The following is a 12,175-nucleotide window of genomic DNA, read 5'->3' as shown; positions in this document are numbered from 1 at the left end:
ACATCCACGTTTAGATACAGCTGTATAGTAAACGCTGACATCCGCACTTACGATAGATCGCGGATGTCAGCGCTGCATCGTGCATACATAACATATGCACGATGCAGCGCCGATGTCCGTCCGTGCTCCGGTCGGACGGTGATTTCTGTTGCATTGCGCGCTCACTTCCACTTTTGATGACCTATCGTGCTCAGACGATTAATCGAGGCTTCGTTAGCTGCAGCCCTAATCACAATAATAAAAAATAAGTCCTATACCTCGATGGAGACGACACAATCGTGGTTTAAAAGTAGACGGAACTTAGAAACGTCTTTATGTAATGTGGTGCAGTTACAATGCCAGAAATCATGAAAAAAATAATATTGTGTAAAATTGTACAAACTTACCAATACAGGGGGAAAATGGTAGCTCAGCATGCTAGTGACGCTTCACAAACCACATTACACAGCCTGCAGTTCAACCCAGTTCAGGTAAAACATCCTTCTTTTCTTTCATCATGTCAGATGCAGCTCAACAACGGCTTCATGTTTATTTTTAGGAGAGCGGATTTTTTTTTAGTTTTTTACAGAACCTAGTTTGAAAAAAATGGTTTAACTTTGGCAAATTTCTAAAACCAGACATGTGTAAAGTGATTTTGATGAAATATGATAGTTTCAAGCTTAGATTCAGTTAAGCTTTCAGACAGAACGGCACGTCAGAGATGAGTAGTTCAAGGACCGTCCGAAAGTTTAAAATGAGTAGATTTTGCTGCTCTGATATATAGCATGTAATTTTAAAGAAAACGTTCATTTCAAACCTGCCGGTGAGTTCTGATGTTCAGAGGGTTAAAATCGTAGACGGAACTGCTATTCTGACTCTGACGTTTAAAAATAACAGTCATGACGTTGATCAGTCTCTCAGAAAGCACTTCTTCCAAATATCAAACTATTCTCTGGCTCATTCTTGACCTTAGGATCAGTGTGTGACCCAATCATCTCAACACGACATCCAGCGTCTTCCAGCCTCTCCTCGACCGTACGTCTTCCATCAGTGAATCTGAAGTAGTAACTCAATTATACATTACATTATACATCAACCTACACCTAACATATCTGAACTTAATAATAAGGCAATAGCCCGTCTCGCCAGATCAATAATTTCGGACACTGAACACCCTCTTCATCATGTTTCAGCTCCTCCCCTCTGGACGCAGATTTCGAGCACTAAGATGGCATTATGTCCGTTACAACAGAAGTTTTGTTCCATCAGCTATCGTCATCCTCAATAAGCCACCGCGCTGAACTTGAACTCTATTTTTGTGTGTCATATTGTGAATTTTTCTTTCCTTTGTCCTTGTATGTATGTTATGATGTGTGACATGACAGCTTGTGAAAACAAATTTCCTTCGGGACAATAAAGAGCTCTATCTATCTATCTCTATCAAACTCAGTCATTATTATTTGAATACCAGGTTTGGTTAGAGGATTTCCAAAAACCTGCAGCGACCTCAGATATTAATTCGTCCCTGATAAATGATGGAGAGTTTTTAGAATTAATTTAAAAAATGACAGAAACTGGGTGACCTTGACCCATGGGCGCATAAAAAAAAAAGTGCATGCAAACATGGCTGCCATGGTGGAATGAAGATGGAAATATATGGAGGGATAGAGTGCACACACACACAGACACACACTGATAGACAGGCTGTGTGAGGGTGATACTGTACCTGGAGCGTCTTCGGGGGAGGAGATGGTGGTGGTGATGGTGGTGGAGGTGGTGGTGGCTGTGGTGGGTATAGGGGTAGTGGTGCGAGCATCTGGATGAGAGGACAAATACACGACAAACACAAATGAGCATAAAAAGCCGTGGAGATAAAGTAAAGACAGTGAAGCCGACGTACGACCAGCAGCTCTCTACGTGTCGATCAGTTAAAGGTCCGCTGCTGAAGGACTGTTTCTGATGACGGAGCACTGAACATCGTCAAACACGCCGACTGAGACGATCAAAGATTAGTTGGAACGCTCCTTTTTAATGTCTATTCACAGGCATTACACCATGACACTAAATAATGACAGCGCCAGCGAGCACATGTTGTTAGAAGTGATTAGATGTCTAATGAGGAACACGTGCTCGTGTTGTACTGATGCTGTCATCGTCATGCACTCAGCTATCTGACAAACAAACGTGCTCCTGCATTACTAATTCCTCCACGGGGAACAGAACAAAGTTGTGGAGGCACCACAACCAGCCAAAGGAAAAAAAAACAAGTTTGATGTATAAGTTCAAACATAAAGACACACTAAATGACACAAGGAGGGGATTAAACAGAAATCTGAGGACACAGGTTTGACCGGGGCCCGTTGTTTCCTCCGTTAGCCGGTTGGACTCCCACCCTGACTGTGACCAGGGGGAGATATCAAAGTGACATTTCCTTGTTGAAGCGCTGATATGAAGCCATGGCAGCGCTGCTTGCTTAGAGACCTCCCATGCTGCTCTGATTGCCTGGGAATGGACTGAAGAACCTGCTGGGGTTATTAAAAGGTGCTGGGAAAAGAGTAAGTAATTTGTGGTGGATGATAAGAAAGGAAACAGCAGAATAAGGTGTTATGTGGAGGTGAGGAAAGGAAATGTGTAGGAACAGAGAGGGGGAAGTGTTGGCTTTAGCAGCTGTATGGGTTTTTCTGTGACGGTGAACAGCAGGACGTTTCTTCGACTGTTGCTTTCCCGGCAGAGACGCTGGACTGTGGTGGCTGTGAAGCTGCTTCTCTACCTGGAGGTGACACGAGACACCAAAGTGTGGTCGCTTTTATTCTCGTTGCCTCTAGATGGCGCACGTCAGCGTTTAAAATTTGCAATTCTGAACTGCTCTGTGTCGTTTGGTTGAAACGACAAACCTGGAGGAAAGTGCACGGCTTCTCCTAATGATGCAGATGCAGCTTCTGGCTTTTTGGTTTTTTTACAAATCAACATCCCACCTCCTTCGGGATGAACAGAATAAACAAAATGTTTTTTTTACCAAACCTAAGGATTGCATCAGAGCCAAACACAGAGCTGATAACGGATACGGACCTGGTTCCACATTCGGAGCCTGAATAACGCTGTGTTTTCTATGGGAATGAAACACTTCACAGTATGCCACATGAGGTTAAGCTCATTTATTTCCATGATAAATAATAATAACACTAATAAACGCATGTTAAAATAGTGGGCAGGAATCTGAGGATGCTTTGGCACATTTGAAAAACCCGACTGATTCTGGAGCCGGTGATGTTCTGTGAATGTGCAATTATCAACAAAACCGCTGGAAAGACCAGAACAACAACTTAATCCGGCTGAAAAGCATTTCCTGGATGGCCAGATCCTCTGTCCTCTGCACCAAACACCGGAACAGAAATTAAAAATCAATATTGGGCCGCTGGTGCGCTGCGTGACCGTTCTAGTCTCATTTGAGTCGGTTCTTCAGAAAGTCTTTGCACATCAATCTCAGAGCCTCAGACTAACACACCATTTATCCCTCTTTCAGTACCAAAAACAACAACACTAGAAAATTACTTGCATTGTGTCCCATTTTTAAAGTTCTGCTCCTAAAATCTGCACTAACACATTGTTCATTTAGCAAAAAGCTGATTGACACCCAACATCCTGCAGATTACAATTCAAGGAAACAAACTTCGTAATTGATGAATTTTCTATAAATATCTTGTCATTCTTGATTAGTCTGTTTTAAGGGTTGTAGAGCTGATTCAGTGGTCAGTGAACAACAGACTAAAAACTGCACACTTTCTTCCAAACCACAATAATTTCCAGCTGAGAATCCTATTTGTTGTTGTTGCTGCTTCGCTTAATGTCTGAAGTCAGCACAAACTGAACATCCACACCTCCCAAGTTACATTAAAAAGATAATAAAAGTTCTCCTTCTGCTTTTAATGTCTTCCCTACGGGTGCACAGGTTGTTTATCATAGAAAAGTAGTCTTCCCCGAGGGCACAACTTGTTCATAGTTACTGCACACATTCAAAGCTGTTAGTTTAGAAAATCATCTATTTTATGCTCCTGAAGAAAAGCGAATCCAGTAATTCAGACACAAAGGCAGAGAGGACCATGTAGCCCCTCAGAACTCCGCCTGCAGCAAATTTAAAAATGCAAATGAAGGCCTTCAGGTAATCTGGATCAGTATTCAAACTGCGCTGACGTACGGTATGCTTTTAATCTATCAACAACTCCGTTCTTTAAGGACAACCTTGACAATACAAAAGGCGTACAGCCCGACGCGGAGACAAAGGCAGGGGGAAGCGATCCGTCGGGAAGCCGGCTGGCAGACGAAGCTCGAGCTGATGAGTTTCACACATGCTTGAGAGCCGGCAAACTCCGGCTCGGGGGTGGTGCTGTCTAATTGGTTTTATCCCATCATGAACTGCGAGGGTCCAGCAGATGTTTGGGATCATCAGTGTCAACAACTCATTAAAAACTTAGCATCGCGAGAAAGATTCAAAGAAAGACTGGCCGCTGCATTTCCCCTTATTGGTGGCTAGCTGGTGCAACGTATCAAAGAAACACTGGAGCTCATTGACTTTCAAATGTGACAGGCAGAATGTGTTTTTCCTCCCGCTGAGTCACCGGGCCTTGTTTACTGATGAGGCTTATGAATTAGAGTTTCAGCCTGAGCGAATGGAGCAGGACCGCGGGAAGCAGCCTGACAGGAATCATTCCTGCTGAAGCTGGAGAGTTAAAGGACTCCACGTGAGAGCCAGATGAGAGAAACACTCCGTCTGCACAGCGCCGGTAATCACATCAAACAATACGAGATCAGAAAAGACGAGCTCCACCGCGGAGCAACTGATGATGGATGAGAAAAACTTACAATGAATTACAATAAAAGGCACCAAGCAACAACACTTTATTAATTATTAAGGAGTATAATAATGGCTATAACTTCATCCAGATTAGGTAAAAACTAAGGTTTAGGAGATATTCTACAGTGTAGTTGACTCAAAAATGGTAAATACTTAATAGAATATGTAGAGAATACTTAATCTGAGACCAAAGGCAGAACTCCCATGTAGTAAACAGCATATTCTGGGTGTTGTCTCATAAACAAGTCCTTCAAACCGAACCACACAAGAGCCTTTAGTGTTTCCTTCTAATTTCCAAGGCAACAAAAATTGGTGTTTGGTGCTTTAAGTCTGTCATTAATATGAAATGACAGACGAGTTTCGCTGGATTTTTGTTGATTTTTTTTGTGAATGTTCTTCAAGAAAATATTAGAAGTTTTACTGACATATAGGTAATCCCTTTAGATAGTTTTAGGGTTTTTTTGGAAGATTTTTAGGATTTTAAAAAAATATTTACAAGAATTTTCTTGCCAAATTCTGGGGATTTTTTCAAAATAAAACTTTTAAGGAATTATTGGAATTTTCTTCCTGACGGTTTTGAAAATTTTCAGAAATTTGGGGAATTATTTTCCTGAATTTTTGGATTTTTTTCAGGCAAAGAAACAACATTTTTGGTGCCCATAAATGAAGACGACAGGAAGGTTAATCAGCGGTGGTAAAAGGTGAGTCTGTGACCACCATCAGGAGGAGAAACAGTGTTTTTCTGAGGAAAAGCTGCAGCTTTTTCAAGACAAGACGAGGTATGTGAAGACAGGACAACACCGGGAGCCTGCTCGTTATTATCTTAGAAGTTGACATTCTGGTGCTCCAGGAATTAGTCCCTCAGGGTCAGTCTGTCAAGGCAGAGTTGGACTGTAACATCCAGAAGTGTCAGAAGGAAAACATTTGGTGCAAACGACCTGAACTCTGGTGCAAAGGCAGGTAGGTGTTTAGATGTGCCTGTTTACAGTGGGTTTGTTTGTGACTATGTGAACCCGGTTGCCACTCTTTACCCACCCTAATCGCTGGATGGAGCTTCCTTTTCCCCAAAATGAAATTCAAGGTGAGGGTTTGCTGTTCCAACACAGTTTTGGAGATTCTTAGGAGCATTAGAAGCATTACAGGAGCACGAGGAGCAGTGCATCAACAGGCTACTTCAAGGGATGTTGGCCAGATTTAGTTTGTTCAGATTTAAAGAGCAGCATAAGGCTTGTAACAGGATTCAGTTCCGTTACTTTGAGACATAAGTTTTGTTTTCACTTGTTTAGTTAAATGGAGGCAGTGGGACTATTTGCTAAGGTTTAAGAAAAGGTCAAGGTTTGGATTCAGATACACAACGGCGATCAAATGTCACAAATCAAACCTCTGATTGCCAGAAAAGGAGCAGCAGTGACAACACTGGCTGAAAAATTTTAGCTCGGGTCTCATGCTGTGTCTTCTGAAGTTCTGCACATTCTATAGGTCTTTTGGATTATTCTGGTGACTGAAAAATGACGCTAAAGGGTACCCAGTGTGTTCCAATGGGAAGTCAAGGCGCTCTGACAAAGATAGTCATTAATAACAACAATGAGGAATTAGAATATCCCGCACAAAGTAGCACAAAATGTTTTATTTCTGACTTACTGACATTACTTAGGCTCACTTCACCTCAGTACAGTGATTCTTAGCAGTTTTTACCACATCCATCCTCACCATGTACTAAAAGCTGAATTATAAATGTCTCCAATGTGATAATGGGGAACCTATTTGAGATAATCTTACTTTAATATTATTACCAGAATTGGGTTCTACTTGGCAATGAAATGAAGGCCAACTTTAGCTAATGCAGGAGCTGTACTTCTCTTAGATTTTCTCTGTGCAATGCTGTGATCTCCTGAAGAAGTCTTTGTCTCCGTTTTTGCTTTTATGCTTCTCTGTTTCTCTCTTCTGACCCGGTACAATGTCGAAGTGGATCGCTGATTTTCTGTTTTGTCATATCGTCCATTCAGGGCTTTTTCTTTCAGTAACTTCTACTCTACCCTCTTCAGAAGTTGTCCTTGTTCCCCGTCTGAACCACCAAAGGAACATTTTCTGAAGCCAGTATTGTGAAAGCCAATAAATATGGTCTTTAGATTTTATCTTTTATCTAAAAATATGTCACATTAAATGGAAGAATAAACAATCTGCTAACTTTAGTGTTCTTGAATTGTTCCGTGGTCAGTTTCAAGTCCTTCAGATTGAACTGTTTCCTTCAGAGGATGTCATTGTTGAGCTTCATGGAGAACTTTCAGTATCGTTGATGCCTGAATTAAAGTCTGACAGTCTTACAAAATGAAATGTTGCTCGGCTTATGACCTTGAAGTAAATATTTCTTCACAATCTGTTATTTCAGAATGCCTTCATGGTAAAAACAGAAGTACCTTATTTAAAATAAGTATTTTAGTGTTTAAATGTACACTTGATGACTACTCGGCAAGGTTGTCCAAGTGAAATGTAATCAAACTAGAGAAATTCAAGATCAGTGACTGTGACGTAATCCTTCCTACGGTGGATAGAAATATCTAAAATATCGCCTAAATAATCCATGAGTCATCCAAGGTCTTAATAACAGACAGACGGGACTCAAACATAAACTCCATACAAATTTGTTTGGAAATGACAAATTACTTTTCCTCCTCAGAACGTTTACACCAGCAATTTCACTTCCACTCAAGTGCAATTTAAGCAAACTAAGAGTGCGTGCAGCTTGAATGGGATGTTTGGGGAGACTCTGGAAGACATGTTGAATGTGACTGAAGGAGATAACGGAGATTTGTCTGAAAAAGAACTCCCATGTGCTTTAATGGAGAAGAAGTCTAAAGCAAGTAGAGATGGCTGAGAGCAACAGGGTCACTAAACATGCTGCTAGTGTGCAATAAAATCCAGCCGTGGTGAAGGAGGGAGGAAGAGAACTCAGTTATTGGGTAAGCAGCCGCCTGTAAAACAACTTAAAACCCCTCGGCGTCGGGTCTCACTCGACTGTGAAAGGAAAACCCTGATGGTTGTGTTTTCTTTCCATGTGAAGTAAGAGAGGCGGTGAGAGTTGGAGCAGAACAGACTCCACTCTTTTCGCTGTTAACATTGTTAGTGTCAGCCGGTTTCGCAGTGCTCTCCATCACTTAGGGTCACAATACTCAGGATCAGACGCATTAGACGAGATGCTGCTATTGCCGCATTTGTTTTGGCTGTCAAGCAGAGGAAGTATTGTCGGTGGAGAGAGCAGGAAAACTTTCAGTTACAGACATCTAATGGACAATTTCAGACTTTGTGTGGATGTGTTGGCTGGTTGTTTTTAATAAAATATTGAAGTTTGACTGATGGCTTGGCTTTCTTTCACCTTTCATCACTATTAGTCTGATTCTGATCTGAATGTGATGATTGAAAAACAGCCTGCAGATATCATGTTTAGCTCTGTCCCCCAGCAACTAGCTTATGTTTTTTAAAATTATTTTTAAATTTTTTTATGAAACTCTTGAATTCACTTTGTACAATAAAAGGATGCTTTTACTCACCGGTTCATTTGGTCTGGACCAAAAATAACAATACAGACTGCACACAGTTAATCTGCTGCCCATGCTGACACCGACTTGTTGCAAAAACAATCCAAGGCAGAAACCAGTTTCCATACTGTTCTGCTTTTTATGTAAATAGGTCTGTTTGCTGTCATCACAAACACCTTAGAAATAACTGACAGACTGTAAGAATGATTTGCCAGGACTATCACAAGACTTCAGATACTATAAATGATGATGAACAACTTGAAGTTGGACACAAAATCTACTTTGTTCAATTATGGGAGCATAGTTTGATACATTTCATTGATTCTGCTCAGTAGTTATTGGGATGTTCTTGAAAACTTAAGATTGATGAGGAAAAAATCAATTAGTGTTACTATCCTTATCAGATTTATTTAAAACATGTAAGCTACGCACTGCTTATACAGATCTGAAGATGCCTTAGATTCTCATAGTCAGCTGATGGATTTAATCGCAGTCTAGCTTTAGGATCATTCAAACATATTACATTGATCCGTCACAACACTAAGACTACCCGGCTCATGTTGGTTCAGTCCATCTTCTGCCACCAAAACAATCTCAACCATCAAACCCGGACTCCTTTGGCATTAGGTATGTCAGTTCAGCAGAACAGCAGCTATGCTTGTTATTGCCTTCAACGTTTATCTGCTCCAAGAATTAGTCCCTCAGGGTCGGAGTGTCCAGGTAGAGTTTGATTTTACCTCCTGGGGTGTCTGAAGGGCAACATTCAGTGCAAATGACCTGAACTCTACTCCAATGCAATGAGTTCCTGCTTAGATTCTGGGTTTCTGCCCACATCAACACAATCCTTACTTTCTACTCATTTCAGTTTGCTGGATATGGCTCTCTGTGACTTCTTCCTTCTCACCAAAATGAAATTTAAGTTACAGTGTTTGCTGTTTTGACACTTTAGGAGATTCAGTGCTCATCTCTAATGGTGGTCGACATGTTTACATGACAGGACCTTCAGAGAGCATTACAATTTTTGGACCACCTTGTCATGAACTGGACTCCACAAACCTCTGAAGGTGTTCTGTGGTATCAGGTAGCAGGTCCTGGCTGCTTTCTTCCATTGTGCTCTGGTCCAGTTCCAGTGTTCATGTTCCCCGTTGTTTTGGGCATGGACAGGGGTCAGTATGGACTCATGCATAGCTAGCTGAAATGCATTGTGTGTTCCAACAGCTTCCTATCATGGCAGCATTGAGATTTTTCAGCAATTTATGTCACGGAGCCTCTTCTGTGTGATTGGACCACATGAGCTAATATTTGATCCACACAGACATGAGTGAGCCTTGGAGCTGATTCACCGGTTCTCCATTCTGAGTCCACTTAGGTAGCTGTTTACCTGATTCGGTTGTCTCCATTTCCCACACTGCCCATTTTTCCTGCTTATGAGGAGGAAGGAGAGAAGGTAGAGGAGGACACAGCTGCTTGAGACAAGGGAACCAATCAGAGGACTGATATGTAGGACCAGTTTCGGAGCCTTTTTTTGGATGCCTGTAGAGCCAGTTTCTCTTGATTCCCAAAGGAATAAAACCGGCATTCATTCAGAATTCCAGTTAGGAGAATCAGGACATCATGCCTGGAAGATGGGGATGTTATTCTAAACACTGTGGGGTTGGAACAGATCAGCTTCCATTGTGGAAAAGGACATGACTTGTGGGTGCAAAGGGATATAATGTATATTTTCAACTTCAACAACTGACTGTTTGCTGCCTAACAGATCCCACCTCTTTACTTTTGCCATTATTACCAGATAATAAACTGCATTGACTTCACCTGGTTTAATGTCGTGGCTGATTGGTGTGTATTTATTACAATGAAATCATGTGTTTGGTCCATTTGTGTTCCTGCCTCCAATGAATTGCCCAAAGTCGGGTTGGAAGCTCATCAGGAAAGCCACTTTTCACATCATCACCATCCGGCTGTTTCAGGTCGCAGCAGAACTTGACTGACAGCTTTCACACCCGGCACAAACGAACCAAAATAATCGGGCAAATTTCAACCAAACTGAACACATTAGCAGTGAAAGCATCCAAAGAGTAAAACTGAGGCTGCCCTGACTCACTTGACCAGTCTGATGCATTCTGGGGGGTTTGTTTTTCTGCATGGCCTCCTTTCAGATTCTGCTTACGCAAACCGCTGAGAGGTGCTTTCATGGTGGAGACGGAGGAAGAGCAGCAGGTGGTGTGCTGTGTTTGTGTGTGTTAGGTTGTGTGGTGGAAGGAGGTCTGGAACATAATGTGAGAATCAGCTTCTGACAGCTCAGCCACAACATCCTGTCTTCCCATTAGCAAGGCGAATGTTCGGCACGATTTGCTGCTGAATTACAGTAGACATTAGTAGTGTGGGGCCCACGGACACATCAAAGTCATCAAAAGACTAGCTCTAAAAGGATGGAGGCCTCTGTGGTTTTAATGGCGGCTGGTTTTTGTGTGTGCGAGGCTTTTAGTTGCCCACATGTTGCATTAGCGTGTTTTATCTTTGTGTGTTCGTGCTCACCAGGGGGAGGTGTGGGTGGATGAGAGAGGGGCAACTTCCAGCTCTCACCATGGGGTTTTGTTTTTAGGACGAGGAGAGAGGAATAAAAAAATCCTGCCATAAACACCACAAATCTATACTTTATGCAGAGTTGTGCAGAACCGTGAGCAACGAGACGCTGGAGGTAAAATGGTTGTATTATGTGTTCTGCAATTGATTCCATTTGCATGGACACAAAAATTTAAATCAAATCTCCCTCAGCTTTATCCTGAACTAGCTTGAAGCACACTTTCTACTTCAGTCCTGTTCAGAACCGTGAGCAACAAGACGCTGGAGGTAAAATGGTTGTATTATGTGTTCTGCAATTGATTCCATTTGCATGGACACAAAAATTTAAATCAAATCTCCCTCAACTTTATCCTGAACTAGCTTGAAGCACACTTTCTACTTCAGTCCTGTTTCATTCAGTCCCAGAAGAGCAACTGGTGTCTTTTTCACGAAAATATGAAGTAAACACCCACAGAGAGAGCCTCGCTGCCAGTGACCAACCACAGAACTGCACAGAAATAAATCCATCCCTTCTGCTCAGAAAGTATTTTTTCTTATAGTTAACTATTATATAACTGCCGGCAGGATGAATCTAATTGCAAAAGAATCAACTCCGATTTAACAACTACTGTAAACTGACCAGAAATGCTTCAACCCACAGACGCAGAATGATGAGAAATCAGGAAGAGGAAGATCATTTATTTGGCTCGTGTGCTGGATAAGCAAGTTTTAGAGCCATTTTGGAGTGATCTGTCTGCAGCTCAGCCAAGCAAACTGTGGGCTGAGGGGATTCATTGTTCCATTGTTAAAAGAAGAACATGAAAGATGATGGCCGACAGCGTCCTCCAACACAGCACATAATGTCCAACTCGCCATTCAATGTTGTCTTTTGTAGTGAAATGTTTTTGGTTTTTTTTGAGTCTTTCGCATTATCTTCAGTCTGCTAATACAGAACGTCTGGAGATTATAGGATGTTTAGTAGACACACTGAGGTACAGACTGTAAATATGCCAGTTAGCTATATTTCTAATAAAAAATCTGGCTCTAAGTAATTGAGAATGTGGGCCGGTATAGTAGAACTAAAATGTTGGGGACTGTTCATATATTTATGTGAGATGTTTCCTAAAACCAGAATAAAATCTAATATAATTTAGTTCTGCATATATTATGGTTGTGAAGTGTGCACATAGCTCAAAGTGTTGAAATCTTTGAATAAAATCCTTGCTGCTGCATTAAACTACAA

The 12,175-nt window shown here is 41.6% G+C and overlaps 1 protein-coding gene across 1 annotated transcript in view; it reads right to left on the bottom strand.

Moving 5' to 3' along the window:
* Positions 1 to 12,175, bottom strand: part of cadm1a (cell adhesion molecule 1a) — a 488,723-nt gene that overhangs the window by 58,878 nt on the left and 417,670 nt on the right. Inside the window, 1 exon segment of the mRNA XM_022196138.2 lies at positions 1,706 to 1,795. Coding sequence (XP_022051830.2) covers positions 1,706 to 1,795 — 90 coding nt within the window.

Source organism: Acanthochromis polyacanthus, chromosome 17 (assembly GCF_021347895.1).
Source record: "Acanthochromis polyacanthus isolate Apoly-LR-REF ecotype Palm Island chromosome 17, KAUST_Apoly_ChrSc, whole genome shotgun sequence".
NCBI classification, from domain to species: domain Eukaryota; kingdom Metazoa; phylum Chordata; class Actinopteri; family Pomacentridae; genus Acanthochromis; species Acanthochromis polyacanthus.
Note: the sequence above shows the minus strand (reverse complement) of the source record. Positions and strands in the feature narration are given on the sequence as shown.